Below are 17338 nucleotides of genomic sequence, written 5' to 3' on the forward strand. Positions count from 1 at the left end.
GTTGGCTTCATCGTTGAATATACATGTATACGATTCAAGGAAAGCGTATACTATGACCAATGTGCGTGTGGGATCGGGAGCGGGTGAGTGTATTAGCGTCACCCGTTTTGTATGTAAGAAACAGAGATAAGTTTGTATAGCGCTGTAGATGTTATTCTGCGCAGTAACATATCTCTGCATAATCCAACCCATGATCTAGTTGCTTCCCTAGCGCGCCTCGCACTTCTCATGCGTGCGCATTTCAATCCCCCACCTGAAACGTCATAGAGCAGAAAGAAGACTCTGTATTGGTGCACGATATTTTCGTTTGTTTATCGTTGCAACCAATTCAAGTGCAGTGCAGCTAGCTTGGCCTACATAACACCACAGGGAACCATTCGTGTTTGGATCAAGTAAAGTACTTAACGATGGTAAGTCGATTCATCTGTTGAAAGGTACCGTATAAGTAGCTTTGGGAAGATCATATGGCATGCACGCCATTCGTTAGCTACAATTTGCTGAGATCACCAGATGCATCGATATTGATATCACCACTTATTTGCTGATATCAACAACTACATGCTGATGATACCAGTACATTATGAATAATACAGTGGTATGCAATACGTCTTTCATTGTCGAGTATTCAGGTAGGCCTATCATATGTTTTGCTTCTTTCGGTATGTGGCTCAAAAGGTTTGGTTTCAGCTTTCCTGTCGGTTATGTAATAACGGGCACCCGCATGACTCATTTTGCATGTTGTTTTTGGTTTCGATGATAATCGTAACCTATGCATTCATGCAGGCGGAGAGTGTGTGCGTGCGCGCGCGTGGGTGTGTGAGTGTGTGACCCCTCGCATGTAAACACGATATCTCAAGTTGGGAAGCTTGGACCAATCTAATATTTGGTGTATATGAGTACCACATTGAGTAGATGAACCCTATTGTTTTTGGTGCCTGTGAAATGTGTTACATTTTCGTGGTCATAATCGGATTTCAAAGGTACTTTCCGATCAAAATTGTCCATGGGTTGACCCCTGTGCGACCTTCGTGTGCGAAGTTATCAGAGGTCAATTGTTTTTTTTTTTTTCATAAGTACAGTTAGGATGGTTGTACAGACTTTTAATGTTGCTTTGGAATCAGCGTGTCAAACTACATCAACCCATTATTTCTTCTGGTTGTGCGTAACCGTGGTGGCGTTAATTTTTTTCTCTGTCGACTGTGTAACATCGTTATAATTTACATTTTATAACAGAAGAGGTGGTTACAAGAGAAACTAACGAAGAAGCCTCTTCACCAAAGTGACTTCACCAAAGACATATCAACGAAACCAAGGACATCGAGAAAGCTGTCTGACGCTATCGAAGTGAGGACAAGCTCGAGTATTGACCAACAAGGTCAGTATATCATATATATATATAGCCTTTATATATATATAGCCTATATATATATAGCCTATATATATATAGCCTATATATATATATAGCCTATATATATATAGCCTATATATATAGCCACAATTTAAAATAAAATAAAGTCGCAAGTCAAGGACGTTAATATTAACAATTTCGAGGAAGCAATAAACCTTGCGCAAGATCGTGATACGTGGCGGAGGTTAATCACTGAGTATGTCGGATAGACGAGACTCAACTTACTACTACTATATATATATATATGTAAAATATAAAAAAAATAAACTATATATATATATATATATATATATATATACATTTATATATATATATATATATATAGCATATATATATATATATATAGCCTATATATATAGCCTATATATATATATATATATATATGTAAATACATATAAATATATATACATTTATAAAGCCCAGCTTCTATAAGTGCCACAACGACACAGACTTGCACAGATGGGCTAGAACACACAAACAATTAGACCATATCAATCTTATTGTAAAATTGCAGACTATTTGTGAAGAACATATATTTTAATTGGCGTTTGAAGGGGTCATGGCCTACATTTAAGCGAATGTTGGTAGGGAGCGCATTTCAAAGCTTTGGATCACTGAAAGCAAAATCCCTGGTGCTATAATTTGTGTGGACACTCGGGATAACAATGAGTAACTTGTCAGGACGAGAAACAACAATAAGTTCTCTCAAGTAATCATGTGCAGCATTGTGAATACAATTATGGACAAATAAGATGACTTTAAAGTAAATCAGATCTTTGACTTGGAGCCAGTGTAATTCATTAAAACTGTCAGATAGCCACTTCGCGCCTGCTACGACCATAAATAATCCTTGCATGCGCTATTCTGGAGAGACTGAAGTTTCGCAATAAGATTCGAGTTAATACCATAATAAAGAGAGTTGCACATGTCAGTCTATTAATAACGAGGGAGATAAGAAGATTTCTCACAAGGTCACGGGGAAGAAAATATTGACTTTAAAAATATAACGGATCATAGTAAAGCAATTAGAGATTGTTGATTTGAGAATTGAAAGCTAGATATTGGTCAACATGAACACCGACGTTTTTGGCGACAACGAAGCGAATTGAGTGTCCACGTGCCCCCGTGTCCACGTGTCCCCCGGCTCCTATCCCCTGCGGGCGTTATAATAATATACAGCATACAATGGTGCAGGGTTTCTTTCCAATTATCCATGGCACGCCAGTTGTATTGTATTTTTTTAGATCCTCTGCAAGCAGGAAATCGCGAAGAAGCCATCATTGGCTTATCAAAGCCCGGCAAACTGACCGAAGCCGGTCTCTTAGATTCATATTTAACGTCCATGATATGAATTGTCGATTGTCAACAACTCTGTAACTGTATGGATGACATACATTAATCTTGGATTTGGAGTGACTCTAATTGGGGACCTTGTGATTGGGCGGCACCGGCGTTAACCACTGAGCTGTGACTGTTTCATAAGATACAACGTCATCAATTATAAATATCTTATAACACTCACATATAGGTCTCACATAGGTCCATCCATAACAACTCCCTGATCCATCCATCCGTCCGTCCGTCAGTTAAAACTAAAAGAATACTTACGAGTACAAAATGACCACAATGAAGAAGAAACAGGGCAAAAGAATTACAATGGCATAACTAAATAAGATAGTACAAGGAACAAAGAACGAAAAAAAGTAAAATAAATAAAAAATAATAATAATAATAAAAGTCCTGAATATAACATTTAAAGGTATGGAAGGAGTTGGCATTTTCTCCTTAGGTAATTCGTTTCACTCCTTAGCAGCAACAAATGAAAATGGTTTGTTTTGATATATACTGAGTATCGCCGCCTTCTAATAATAAATAATTCCTTGAGATGGACCGCAATGGAAGTACATTTTTTCATGCGTATAGTTTTGATCATTCATTCGTTTTGTTCGTTTGTCCATTCGTTGAATTCTACATCTCTTCATTTTGATGGTATCTCTCTCCCTCTCTCTCTTAGGTCAATCACCTTCAATCTGTGATCTTCCAGACGATATTCTATTATTGATACTACGTTATCTCAGCCCTGCAGATGAGACATTTTATAGTTTTCCTCGAGTCTGCCGGCGATTTAGGAATGTATCCTGCCAGTTATCTCACTATGGACACCGATCGACTATCAAGATTGGCCCAGAGGATACGATCTCATTCAAATTATTTACCACGCTAATGAAAGAATTCGCAAATCATATTCAAACGGTAGATTTTTCGGGTTGTGATGACGTCACTGATCAGGTCATCCATACCGTGGCTAAGACTTGCCGCCATTTGAAACAGCTGTACTTAACCGGATGTGGACAACTGACTAACGTGGGGTTAAAGGTCGTTGCCAGGTACCTCCATGAGTTAGAGAGCTTAGATGTAAGTCTGTGCCCGTGGATCACAGCTAGCGGAATATTCTTGGTTGTGACGTCAGTCGGGAGATCGCTCAAGAAACTCCACATGAATAATTGTCTGGGCATGCGCTCTTGTGGTTTAATAGCGTTCTCATTGGGCAAATACTGTCCAAAGTTAACGCATCTTACACTCGCTTGGACTCCTGAGTTTGGTCTTCAGCCTCCTGCTGTTCAACTAAATTTGATAAAGTAAGTATCAATCGGATCCAAAATGCATGTGATCTGTTGTTTCTAACTATTGAAGTATGCTGCATAGGAAGGAATGGTGTCGCGGGGGAGGGGAGGGGAAGGGGCGGGAGGGGTTTGAAGAGTGTAGTCTGATTCATAAATGAAAACAAATCATAACAAATTATGATGATGTCATTAACGCTAGAATGAAGTTCCATTTGCCATCAGATATTTTTACCGAGATACTAAAATATAATTAAATATTGAGTCATTTTATCAAATATTTGAATTTTATTGTCTAACACAGTCTTTGTGCTATTGACAGATAGCCAAAAATCCTAGTTGGAGGGATTACAATGACGTATTTTTTGTTTGTAATATGGTATTTTTTCATGTTTTGAGTGATAATTTGGCGTATTTTCGTTATACATCGACAGATTTTCTACTAGATGCCATCGTGTGGAATACATGGATATTAGCTACAATGAATGTCATACTTTGGACCTTGCTGAGTTGGAACACAACTGTCCACGACTGAAGCATTTGAAGGCTCATCATGTATTTAAGGTGAGAGGGGGACGAGTTAAGTGGGAAGGGGTGGGTGGTGGGTGGTAAGGGATGGGATGTGAGGAGTTGAGTGAGTGGCGTGTGATGAACATTAACATGTGACAGCTGAGTGGTGAGTGCTGTGGGCTGTGTTGTGATATCTAACGGTTGAGAGCTGAGAAGCGAGGGCGGAAGGGCGGAGAAATGAGAGATGTTATCTAAAGGTATGACAGTCGGGCACTGAGTTGTATTTGCAAAGGTAACGTCTCCCGGCAACGTCCCCCCCCCCCCCAACAGGTATGCAATTACGGAGTTTTCAGCCAATTTAGATTGCTCGCGACGTCAGTATCAATAGTGACCATCGCTTGGAAGACATACACTGAATCAGAAGAATGATAAGGTTCACGGGTCTTAAAATGTCAACACATGAATGAGTTTTATTGAAGTCACTGAAACAGATTAATATTTGTTTTTGATTGACCTGTGACACTTAGTTAAGTCTAGTTATATACGGGGTTTCCTTCCAAACACCATAACTTTACTTTTAATGCTTGGAACACACGTTACCCTTACTTATGATACATACGCTACATTGCAGTGGGTTCGTATGTACGTGATCGAAGATTTGTGAACCGTTCTATTGAAATCGGAATTCGTTTCGTGGAATGGGTACACTAAAATCACCCCACGACGTGAGTTAGGACTCTAGTTAGTCTGAATTTTCATGTCTAAAATTTGGACAAATAGTTCGCGAATAATCAAGGCTTAATTTACACAACTTTTCTGTTGAATTCACCATTAGGGTAAATCATGTGTAGAGGAATCTATTGAATAAACACCGCATATAGGACGGGTACATCTTCGTTGCAACGAATGGGTTTTGGTAACCTCGAAGTGAAGGTTTCTATGGTGATGACGTAACTTTTCCGACCGATCATGAGCGACTATTCCCACATAATTGCAAACGTGTTTAGGAAAGAAATTCATCTTACGGCATGCAAGTGTATTAATTTTTGTGCTTGCGTATGTGTGAAGGGGTGGATGGGTTGAGGGAGGGGGATTCACGTCGACATCAGTCATTCATCTACAAGAGGGAGTATTACATATGGTTACGAAGAGAATGGGTTAAAATGATATTTTGGTTTCAAAAAGTCTTAATCAGTTTTATTTCTTGCTAAAATAAGGAACGTCAATTCGTGTATATAAATGTTGGGGTTCCAGGCGGTGCCCATTTCGGATGTTATCCCACTGTATAGATAAACCTTGCACAATACTTTAGGAAATTCCTATATGTATCTCGCTTCCGCATATTTCCTTCGCCGGGATAGAATTGTTCTTTGGTCCATTTGTTCAAACAAGATATTGGCCTGTTGTTGTAAAATGCCAAGAGTACACATTTTGTTAAGTTCGCTTGAAGCATATATATACATTACTACATGGGTTAACCTGAAATAACACTAGAAGAAATCAAATGGCGAAAGCCTAAGAACATGTCACGTGTGGCACATGAAAGGTGCAGCTTTTATATGATTAAATTTGTCAGAAGGTCACGTGGTGACTCTTTTCGATAGTAATTATTCTTTTTTATCTTCTTCTCACTCAACAGGATAATAGCCTGACGAGCTTACGGAACGGATTCCTTCAGCTGACCAGACTTGATTTGACAGACAACTGGCGCTTGGCTGACAGAGGGCTGTCTTTAATTGTGGAACACTGCCCTCTATTAATGGAACTAATCTTGACACGGTGCTACGACTTACGCGGTCGTGGAATAGTGCTAACAATTTCGTCCTGTGAAAATCTTCGCAGTCTGAAAGTGAACTTTTGTTTCTATATGGACGAGAAAGCTTTGGAGTGGGTAGGCACAATGTCGAAAAGTTTGACTCACATGGATGTTAGCCACAACGTGAACATTTCTCCGATCACATTACGTAATATCAGCGAAGTACGGAAGTCACACAAAAGAGCACCGGTTGAGATAATCACCGGTGGATGTCCTAAAATTACTCGATCTTCGTCAAGATTTAAGTAGGCGTTCGTAGGAAATGTGAAAATATTGTAATGAATACATCGAAATATTGAAGGAAAAAAAGGCGAAACATGACTAAAATACACACGTCGAATAGTAAACTGGAGTATTCTAGTCCATTTAACTGCCTGTCCATTGTGTTACCCATTGATATACTCAGTTCTGGCCTCATTCCAGGATCGCCAACCAGCCCTCTCCACCTCTCTCTCTCTCTCCACCCACTGTCCTGCGCCATGTTGTTTATGGTTGCCCTCTCTTTCTCCTGCCCTCTGGTGCCCAAGTCATATGCTGATGTTGCTGTCGTTGTTTGAGTTTTGGCGCAATATATGCCCAATGGATTTCCATCTTCTTTTCTTAATCTCGATGCTTAGTGGTCCCATTTTTGCTCTCTTGTTTATTCATGTCAAGACCCACTCTGCTTGCCTCATCAGCATGCTTTGATAACAACAACGTCAAGCAATTAAAAGTGCAATAACACCAGGTACCTCGTCACATATACCTCTCACCAGGGGCAGATGCAGAGGGGGGGGGAGTGTAAACCCCGATTCACCATGTAGGGTGAGGCCCCCCCCCCCCCCAATAAATCGCTAAAACTAAGGAGGTTAAATAGTGTAAATTCTAAATGATTTTAACGCATATAGCTCGTGTATACGTAGGTTTATCTCAACTTTGTGGTCATCATTATTTGATTGTTTGAATGAGGTTGGAAATAGACGGGCCCGGGGGTGGGGAGGGAAGGGGGGATGTTCACCCATCATATAGCCTGTACCTTTATTGGAGAAACCAACACAGTAAGTGCAAACCCTGGTTTGTTAAACAAATCATAAACAAATTATACGTATAATATGAGCCTGGTTTTATTCTGTCGTTGAAAGAAATTTAACCTCAATAATCATAGGTCATCCAATAACTGCATTATCCTTAGTTTGTGCTATTTCCGTAAGCAACCATGGTAAGAAGAAACCAGAAAGTCAAAAACCATTGAACGAGATATACTACTGCCTCCAGTGGCGGAGCTAAGGGTATTGGTCAGGGGGGGGGGGCGAGAATGGTCTGTAGGGGCGCTTTGACACTATCTAAGCAGAGCGCCACCACAGGTTGGCGCGGAGCGTACAGAAATTTACTCCCTAAAAGATACTCCCTAGATCGCCGGAAATGACCCTTTCCTGGCCTTGCTAACTTGCAGATAAACGAAGAATAAATAGGTGTCATCGCCATTTGTGACAACTCGGAAGTTTATATGGGTGTTGAAAGTACAGGCGCTTGGAACCAGTTTCGTACAACGGAAGTGCCGATAAATTAAAGACCGCCGTTAGAGCATTTTGTCAGAAAATTACACCAACAATATGTGACAAAATGTCAATAAGTAGATGAGAGAGCAATAAAAAAGTCAGTAATCACGAATAAGTAAAAAGTGGTAAAAAGCTGAAAAGGGCGCCAGCAGTCCATTTGAGTCCGTCAGGGGGGGGGGGCATCCGCCGCCACCCCCCTGACTGTATGGACGCTCCGCCACTGACTGCCTCCACAACTGGTCTCAAAAAACATCTCTTGTAGGAGCGCTTGTAAAAATAGGTTAGTAGTTGTGATTAGGATAGGCTAATTATATAACTGTAAATAGAGCTTATAGTAAAAGAAGCCTATATATTTCATAGGAAGGAAACCGGAAGGCTCAACCATTTCCTTTTCTCTTTTTTATTACATGTTTTAATTGCCAGGATAGGAAACGAAAATCATAGATGAGATAAAAATAAAGTTGCGTGTCAACGTCTCATCACCACAACATTGATTTAACGAATGGATATACATTATGGAGGTTAATGAAACACACTATATTAGCTCATTTACTAATTACCTCCATCACTAATTACCCTCCATCACTAATTACCCTCCATCACTAATTACCTCCTTCACTAATTAACCACTGTAATTACCTTCCATTGTCACACCCCTCAGAGTTTTTTTCTCCACAGCTCTTTAATCTTCTCATCGCTCTTTCTTTTCATCTCAAATCTCCTTTGTTTCTATTTTTGATCTATTAATTGGCTCATTTGTTTAAATTTAACTCTCAGACAGGTCACGTTTATGATCACTGGGATAACGTGAACAAACCTGCCTGAAAACCTTGAAAACATGATTTCTCATGGTAGATATCATGGCTCCTTTTCATATATGGTATATGGATTTGCTATATTGAGTACAAGAATCCTATTGCTTGTGAGGTCAAATCTCCTATAGGTCACCAGAGGTCAAACTCTGGAAAACCTTTTGCAAGATATCTAACGATGGAAATTGTGGATACAACTAATACTTGGTGTGTGGATTCATAACATTGAGTACAATAGCCCTATTGTTTTTGGTGGAGGTGATGTGTATAGCCTAGCACGCACAGTAGACTGACCTGTGTGTATCATGCCATATTGTTATTGTAACAGCTAAGTCTGGTTATATACTAACACGAAGCAGAAGTCTAGTGCATTGAAGTCATCGAAACCTCAATGCATTTTGCATTCTGGTTAAAACTGTCGGTTGATGGGTTGTTTATTCCGCTTCCGTTGATGTAAACATCGGTGTTTTTTTTAATCGTTGTAGCACCCCCTTTGTGTTACAACGATGTTGTTAATCCTGTTGATGTGTTGATCTGTAATAGTTTATTATATATCTGTCATACCACATGCGACACATTTTTTCCCCTCGGAAATACGGTATTGCTTGCCTCAAAAAGTGGTAATTTTGTGTACATTGCCAAATTGAAAACTCCATAACCAGGGAGGACCGGCTTCAGGGGCGGATCCAGGGGGGGGGGGCCGACCCGGCCCCGGCCCCCCTTTTTGGAAATCAGTTACGTTTTTTTTATGTGGGAGTACTTCAAATTCCTAATAGGCATAACTTGGTGAAAGAAAAGCCTAATATATATCTAGCTGCTCTTCCCTGAAACGCGATCGTTTTTATTCCACATTTGAAACTAAGGCAATTATCAGGCCTACGCGACATCACGTATTAATTAGATACGGCTCAGTACTATAGTGCTGACTATTACTGTCAGGGAAAATCAATGCACAGTTAGCAAGTATATCATAATTATCTGAATGAAAGGGGGTGTAGGCGGTTTTACACTATCTAACGCAACGTAGTCGCCAAGAACCTGAAGTATTTTTAAGGGAGGGCCCGAGGAACAAGAACTTATAGCATGCTCCTCGTGGTGAAACATAATTGCACCTATTAGGTGAATTGAGTGTACTGTTAATAGTAGGAGAGACTAGTGTAGGTTCTTATGACCAACTAGACCGGTTTCTGCTCTCAAACTTTATAGGGGGAGCTTCATCAGTAGTAGCCTTTGAATATTTTATATTCGGCCTGGGCGTCTCGTTCTCAAAGTGCATCTATTTTCTGTGCACGAGTTTTTATGGATTCATAGTGCAGCTATAAGAGCATCTAAAAGAGCTTCGTGTGAACCTTGAGAGTCAGCTGATTCTTCGTTAGTATGAAACCTTGAGTTAACAAGTAAATCTTTGAGATTTTTGGCCCTTTTGTAGGCTAGAATCGGTTCTTTTGGAAACAGTTTGGATAATTCCGCGTGCAGGGGCGTAGCGAGCGGGGGGGGGGGGGTGTGGGGGTGTCACACCCTCCAATAATTTGGTCGCTGTCGGCAAATTTTGGGTCTGTCGGCAAAAGGAGAAAAGGTGAAGAGAGCGGAAGGGAAGAAAGAAGGAAAGCTGAATAGAGAAAAGGAGAACGGGAGCTTCTTTATCGGTTATTTCGATTTTCCAGTTCTTCATCTGATAAACTCATTCACCAATCCAATCACCCGACGCCTGCAAGTTAAAAACCTCTCGGCAAATAACTGATAATGTCACGGCCGTCAGTATAGCTACTGTAGCCAGGCTCAGCTAGACGAGTGCCAGAATCGCCGGCAACTCAGTGAAAGAAATGGAATTAAAGGCTTCCGTATAGGCCGCAGCCCATGAGTCGTGCTATCGTGTGACAACGTGTTGTTATTATCCTCTGTTCAGAATGACGTCATCGCAGATGTCATTCGTTCTCCGTGGAAAACTTAAGGACACGGCTCACGAATTGTACACAATTTTTAACGTTTCTCGCTTGTATATCAATGAATGTTGTTATTTCTCATCACCGGAAAGTTTGCTGAACATTTTCATCACGAAGTTTCACTATTTCAACGATCGGTGAAAGAGAAAACACAGTTCGATAATTGGTCCCAATTAATTCTTCTTCTGCCGACTGCCATAAAAATAATATCGAAATGGAAATTCTACGGTGCCAAATTTGACTTAAATAATGCACCAGATTGCATCTAAGGACGTTTCAAAACTAAAAATTTTCCAAACGGGAGGGGGACACCCCCTCCCCTTAAACCCCTCCCCCATTTCAGTCACATCTTCCAGATCCGTCGGCAAATCAAATCCTCCACACCCCCCCCCCAAAAAAAAAAAAACTTCGCTACGCCCCTGTCCGCGTGTTGCGAGATTAAGTGCCAATGTTTCAAAAGTACATTTTTCAAATGCGTGGTTTTGATATGGGGTGTATAGGTAAGCTTGAACACCATTGGTGGTTCCTTTTGTTTAGGTTTGGTAGTGAGGTAATGCCCACGGTTTTCAAATTTTATGCCTTTCGTGGCTGAGGCAATTTCCTCTTTCTTATAGTTACGGAGTAACAGTTTCTCTGTGAACGCATTCTTTTTCTGTAAGAAATCAGTCTCATTGTTACATAGACGTGCGTATCGTAATACTTCCCCTTTAATGAAGCCTTTAAAAGTGGCAAGTGGGTGTGCAGAGTTTCTGTCGAGGTATTGGAAGGTTTCCGTGGGTTTGGTGTAGACCTTGGTGTCTAATAACCCATTGGTTTCAAACTTTGGACCTTTGAAGATTTTCAAATCTAGGTATGTTACCTCAGTGTGTAATATTTCTACCGTAAACTTTAAGAAGCGGTGAATTTCATTCAACCTGTTTACTAGTTGTTCAAGTTCCTGAAGTGAACCGTCGTAAAGCAATAGAATTTCATCTCTATAGCGGAGCCATTTTAAGATTTTATTATCTGTCGGTAAAATCTGGTTTTCCAGTCTATGCATGCATGACGATATCACAGATTTCCGGAGAGGCTTGGCTACCCATGGCGCAACCGATCTTTTGTAGATAGAATTGGTTATTGAACTCGAAACAGTTTCTTGTTAAAAATAAGTTCAATTAGTTTGCGCATGGATATGGAAGATATTTTATTTATTCCATATTCGCTTTTTTCCGCCTTTTCATAGACATATATCTAATGCCTCCTCTTGGGGAGTATTGGTATACATGGCGACGACATCGAGTGTAGCAACAGGGAGTTGTTATGGATAACTCCCTGGTAGCAAGTACTACTGCTTTTGGTAACGGGGTGGCTTCCACAATTTTCAGAATGTGATTTGTGTCTTTCACATAGGTGCTTTGTTTTAATACAACAGAAAGCAAGAAATAGTCCACAAATTCCGATAATTTTTCGGTCGGTGATCCGTTTCCGCTTATTATCGGGCCCTCCCTTAAAAATACGGGGTACACCCCTCAGTCCGACAAGTTTTCAGTCCGACAAGTTTTCAGTCCGAAAATAAAATACACGTTTTCAGTCCGAAAATGAAATACACGTTTTCAGTCCGAAAATAAAATACACGTTTTCAGTCCGAAAATGAAATACACGTTTTCAGTCCGAAAATGAAATACACGTTTTCAGTCCGAAAATGTTTTCAGTTGGGGAATGAAAGCAGTTTTAATGCCATAATATCACCAATAAACTGTAAACTGATAGTAAAGAAATCGATTGAATCTTTCGTATATACTCATAATTGACAAATAAGGAGTAAAGTTTTAGAAAATATATTGGAATTTTCGGTCCCCCTGGGACCTTCGTCAGCAATATTGGCAGTCGAATGAAAAGTACAAAATGTAACACAATGAAAGTATGACGCTAAGTTTAAAGTGTAAATTGCATTGATGGAAGTAGAACCAAACAAACCATGACTATACAGGAAGCTGATTAAGGAGCGAAGAACGGATTACATATGTTTGTAGAACTGATAGTTGTTAAGGGGTCCCAAGTCTTTGTTGAGGCCGGTGATGTGAGACTTAATACAAAAGATTCAATCGATTTTTTTACTATCAGTTCGGGCTGTCACCGTTTATTGGTGATATTATGGCATTAAAACTGCGTTCATTCCCTAACTGAAAACGTGTATCTCATTTTCGGACTGAAAACGAATATTTCATTTTCAGACTGAAAACGTGTATTTCATTTTCGGACTGAAAACGTGTATTTTATTTTCGGACTGAAAACGTGTCGGACTGAAAACTCGTTTTTTCGGACTAAAAACGTGTATTTTATTTTCGGACTGAAAACGTGTCGGACTGGCAACGTGTACCCAAAAATACTTCAGGTTCAAGGCGACTACGTTGCGTTAGATAGTTTGAAACCGCCTACACCCCTTTCATTAATAAGTATATCATAATTATCTCATTGAATATATCTTGTTTTATGTTTTTTCTTAGGGTGAATCTGGTGTCATAATTTTCGCGCAAAAGAAAAAACGAATCGACGCAATAATAGTGTATCCATTGTACATGCACTGTTGGGCGTTGTTAAATATGTGTCTATCGAGAAAAAATATGTGCACAAAAAAGCGTGTCTGCAACGTTTCTGGTTTTTCTAGTTTTTGGCGAAATGTTTCACCATTTTGCATCTAAGCACTCACAATTAACCAAAAATTTCCAAGGGGGAGGGGACAACCCCTCCCACTAGACCCCTCCCCAGGACGCAGATCACTAAAGTGCTACCATCGGGATGTCGCCCCCCCCCTTTCTCAAAATCCTGGATCCGCCCCTGGGCTTAAATTCCTGTAGTGAAAGCTGAGACGGTAACGAAGCATGGAAAATCAGCCTAAGATCTTTCGTTTGCGTTATGTTGACAAAATATTAAAAATATTAATAACCATTCGAGATCTCTGATTGACCTCACAGTTACACAGAATACAAACAATGACGATGAAGACATACCTCAGGAAGAAGGGATTAAATTAAAGGAAATGTAAACTAGATAAACAATGCTGATTGATCTCAACTCAAAATGCGATCGAAAAGGTTTTCATTTATAGGCATGTGATGACCTAAAGTATTTGGAGACGAACCAACCACATTCGGTTCTAATACTACAATCTCCATGTAGTGGAGATTCTGTGTTTACATGATAGCCATGTGTTAGGACAGGATATCCAAATGGCTTGAAGTTGTTCGAGTAGCAAACGATGCTGCACCTTTAAGTAAAAACCACATAATCCTTATCATTTTGTAATAATAATAATAATAATAATATGTGCTATTTATAAAGCGCTTTCCAATAAAATCTCAAAGCGCTGTACAGAAATAAATACCTAAAATATATCAAACAATACCAAAAATTGCACCAGGTAACTAAAAATAGCAATACAAAGAATAAAAGGAATAATTAAAACATAAGAGCAAATATTTACATTACATTACAAGTATAAAGTGTTCATATTAAACATTTAAAAAAATGTGTTTTCAAATCCCTTTTAAAATGATTAAGATTAGTTAAAGAACGGATATTTCCTGGAAGACTGTTCCAAATCATGGGGGCAGCTGCTGTGAAAGATCTCTCTCCGTAGAAGTTGGTCTTGGATTTAGAAATATTGCAAAGAAAGAGTTGTGATGAGGAGCGTAAACTACGACTTGGTTCATATTTGGTGATGAGTTCCGAAATGTAGACAGTATGGAAAAGATAAGATTTTTCTTTCATGTTTGATGATATTTTGTGCCTGTACCAGGCTAAAGCAAACTTGAATGATGTCACCATGGTAGTTGAGATGTAAACAGTTTTGATGTGATTCATAATAATTAGCTCACTTATCCGCTGTTAAGGAAACAGATTTATGTGGAGAAGAAAAAAGCCTACGTTTCTGTGACATTCTCAATACAGAGAACATTGAGTGACAGCTAAACAAACTCTCAAAACATTGAAAAGATGAATCAATGAGAAGATTATAATAGGCAAGTAAAGCTTTGGAAGAACATTTACGGAAATGGCATTAAACCTTCAAGAAAGAATAAACTTGGGTTTAGCCGGTCAAAATAGGTTACATAAACTCAACCGAACCTCGATTTGGGGCCAGAATATCGAGAAAGAGTTGTCGACTAACACTGTGGGATAATTTGGTATTTAAGATAAGTGTTGTATGGTATGCCACCGGAATGTCCCTTCCCTTCATCTTTGTGATCAGAAACAGAACAACAGATAATGTTCGTTATGTTAATGACAATGCCTCCTGTCGGCTACCGTCAAGATAACGATCACCGCGGGCGATATGCCTTCCCTGTCACATAGGCCTATAACCAACCGAATATGTGCAACATAGTTGACCTGCATGTGTAATGAATCCAAGGTGATGAAAATATTGTACCATACATGTAAGGGCACATCTTGATGGCCCCGTTGACAAGATAGAAAATGGTTTCCTATATTCGTCGTGTCAAAGCTTGTAACTACGCCGTACTTATCCCGTAGAACGGTGACGTATAGACTCAGATAAACACCTCAAAGTATTGGAAAGAATTCGTTCGTGATACCGGCGTTAGCATATATATCCAGCAGTAATAAAATCACAAAATATTAATAGTGAAGGTGGTGAGGTGTGATACCAGGTTTACTACTGAATTCGTCGTTTTCAAATTTAAGGATTCAACTTTATACCAGTATATATACACTCTGATCGCATTCTGTGTATTCTATAACCATGATTCAGAAACATATGCTCCTTTCCATTATGTTGCTGTTGTGTTCACATCGTGTTATTCACACTCGAGGTAGGCTCAACCAATTTTTTTTTCTCATTTTCCATTCACGTGACAATTTAAATTGCCTTGTGTGTTGTTGTTGTTGAAAGGATTATTATAATAACCTATATTGTTGGCTTTCGTATAAGGGTATATCGTTGAATGTTTAAGGTCTATATTAATCACACGGAATTCCTTCCTCCTGCAGTAGTGGTTTCATATGATCGAGTGTTTCCCCCTACATTGGAGATCGTTAAATAAAAAAAACTTTAACATTGAAGTTTTCTGGTAGCGGAGACAACTTTTGTCATAGATTGGTGTTAGTCCTCGCATCGTTAGTATAGTAGACTAGGCTTTAGTTTCCCAAAACCCGGCGGTGTTTCTCATGTTTTATATATGACCAGTCGTTAACGATCAAGAATAACTTATCGAATGAAAGATTCAAAGCGACGTATAGGCCTATGTTATAGGTCAGCCCCCACAACTACGTACCTCGTCAATGTCTAGTGCCCAACCATGACCTACTGGTGAATTATGTATTGATTTTTCAATACTAAACGGATATCCATACACCATATTTTAGGCTTCTAAACTGACTTAGAACAAGGAAAGCCACTCGTTTGCACAATCCAGTGTCCCAAGACGACTCCGGACCTCGCGAACGTTATCCGTCGATTATATGAAGGCCGACTGGGGCTCTAATTACTTGCCGTTCAGTGGTCCGGCCAACTGGTATTTGCCGTCTTGGTATCGCCAGCCCATTATCCCGGCTGCGCCTTGTTATATTTTTTGAAACTATTGAGACTAATTGTCAAAATGTTTGTTTCTTCAATTATCGGCAAATTCACTTTTTCTTCCGAATTTTGTGGCGATCCTTTAAACGAATTGTTTGGCGACCATAAAAAGGGTCGCGGCTCCTACTTTGAATCCCAGGGGGTATATGTGATATTGCCGATTGATGTAGCGTGATAACTAAGTTGGCAATTTGTGTGATGATCTTATAGCAAAGTTGTCGAAGAAATTGAACACAGGGTTATATGACGACCTTTTTTTTTTGCTTTTGAAGTGAGGAAGGGACACGAAATTATGAACACAAGTATTCTTCAGAATTCATATCTCATGGTTATTGTAAGCAGCTTTAAAACTCAATTCCCAAATCAACCTACGTGTATGCCAGATTAACATGTATCTCATGGGGCCGTAATGGCCCCAATGATCGGCCCCTACTCCATCTGCTCACAAGAAAAATAAGTTTGTAGTTATCGCTTCAAGTAGCAATAGAGGCCATATTGATCTTGGGACCCCTTGACCATGGGAGGTGTGGGGGGGGGAGGGCAAATACGCACTTGACCCACGTGTCTATTGGGTAATCCGACACTGCCGAAATAGGTTGAAACAGGATGGATACGTAGGCGTAGGAGCTCAATTTGATTTGGGGGCTGTAACGACTTGCCCGGAAAAAATATAACCAAAATATTTCGCGCCCTCTGCGCGCATTCTACCCGTTAATGTGCATATAATATAGGCATGCATCAGTTATTACATCGCATGCCAATAACATACAATCATTTTCCGTGTTATAACCCTTCCAAACTGGTTATAATTATTGGGAAAATCGTTACAATAATAATGATAAGAAAAATATAATTTTAACCATTGAAAAACACATTGCAAATTATTTTTCTTTCAGTAGGTGCCCGACAAATTCTCAGCATATTGCCCGAATATTCACCCAAAAAAGGTTGGGGGGGGGGGGCTGCAGCCCCAGCCCCTCGCCTCCTACGTCTATGGATACGTTAGCTATAGTTTGCTTACACAATATGTATATATGCATGTGATAAGAAATTAATTCTCACCCATGACAAGTTAGTTTATACACAATCTGACGAAGAGACAGTATCCTAAA

At 39.6% G+C, this 17338-nt stretch overlaps 1 protein-coding gene across 1 annotated transcript; it reads left to right on the forward strand.

The window, feature by feature from the left end:
• Positions 1-276: 276 nt before the first annotated feature.
• LOC139977834 (uncharacterized) lies at positions 277-6696 on the forward strand. Its single transcript, XM_071987523.1, has 5 exons — positions 277-410; positions 1234-1375; positions 3423-4047; positions 4464-4593; positions 6179-6696. The coding sequence occupies exons 1-5, from the start codon at positions 408-410 to the stop codon at positions 6602-6604; spliced, it is 1326 nt and encodes a 441-aa protein (XP_071843624.1). The 5' UTR covers positions 277-407; the 3' UTR covers positions 6605-6696.
• The last annotated feature ends 10642 nt before the right edge of the window (positions 6697-17338 follow it).

Source organism: Apostichopus japonicus, chromosome 2 (assembly GCF_037975245.1).
Source record: "Apostichopus japonicus isolate 1M-3 chromosome 2, ASM3797524v1, whole genome shotgun sequence".
NCBI lineage: Eukaryota > Metazoa > Echinodermata > Holothuroidea > Aspidochirotida > Stichopodidae > Apostichopus > Apostichopus japonicus.

What these genes read in the sequence shown, in the direction of transcription:
- LOC139977834 (XM_071987523.1), top strand. An exon ending in CTCGAGTATTGACCAACAAG is followed by an intron (nt 1,376 to 3,422) that starts GTCAGTATATCA and finishes TCTCTCTCTTAG; the next exon opens with GTCAATCACCTTCAATCTGT. An exon ending in AGGCTCATCATGTATTTAAG is followed by an intron (nt 4,594 to 6,178) that starts GTGAGAGGGGGA and finishes CTCACTCAACAG; the next exon opens with GATAATAGCCTGACGAGCTT.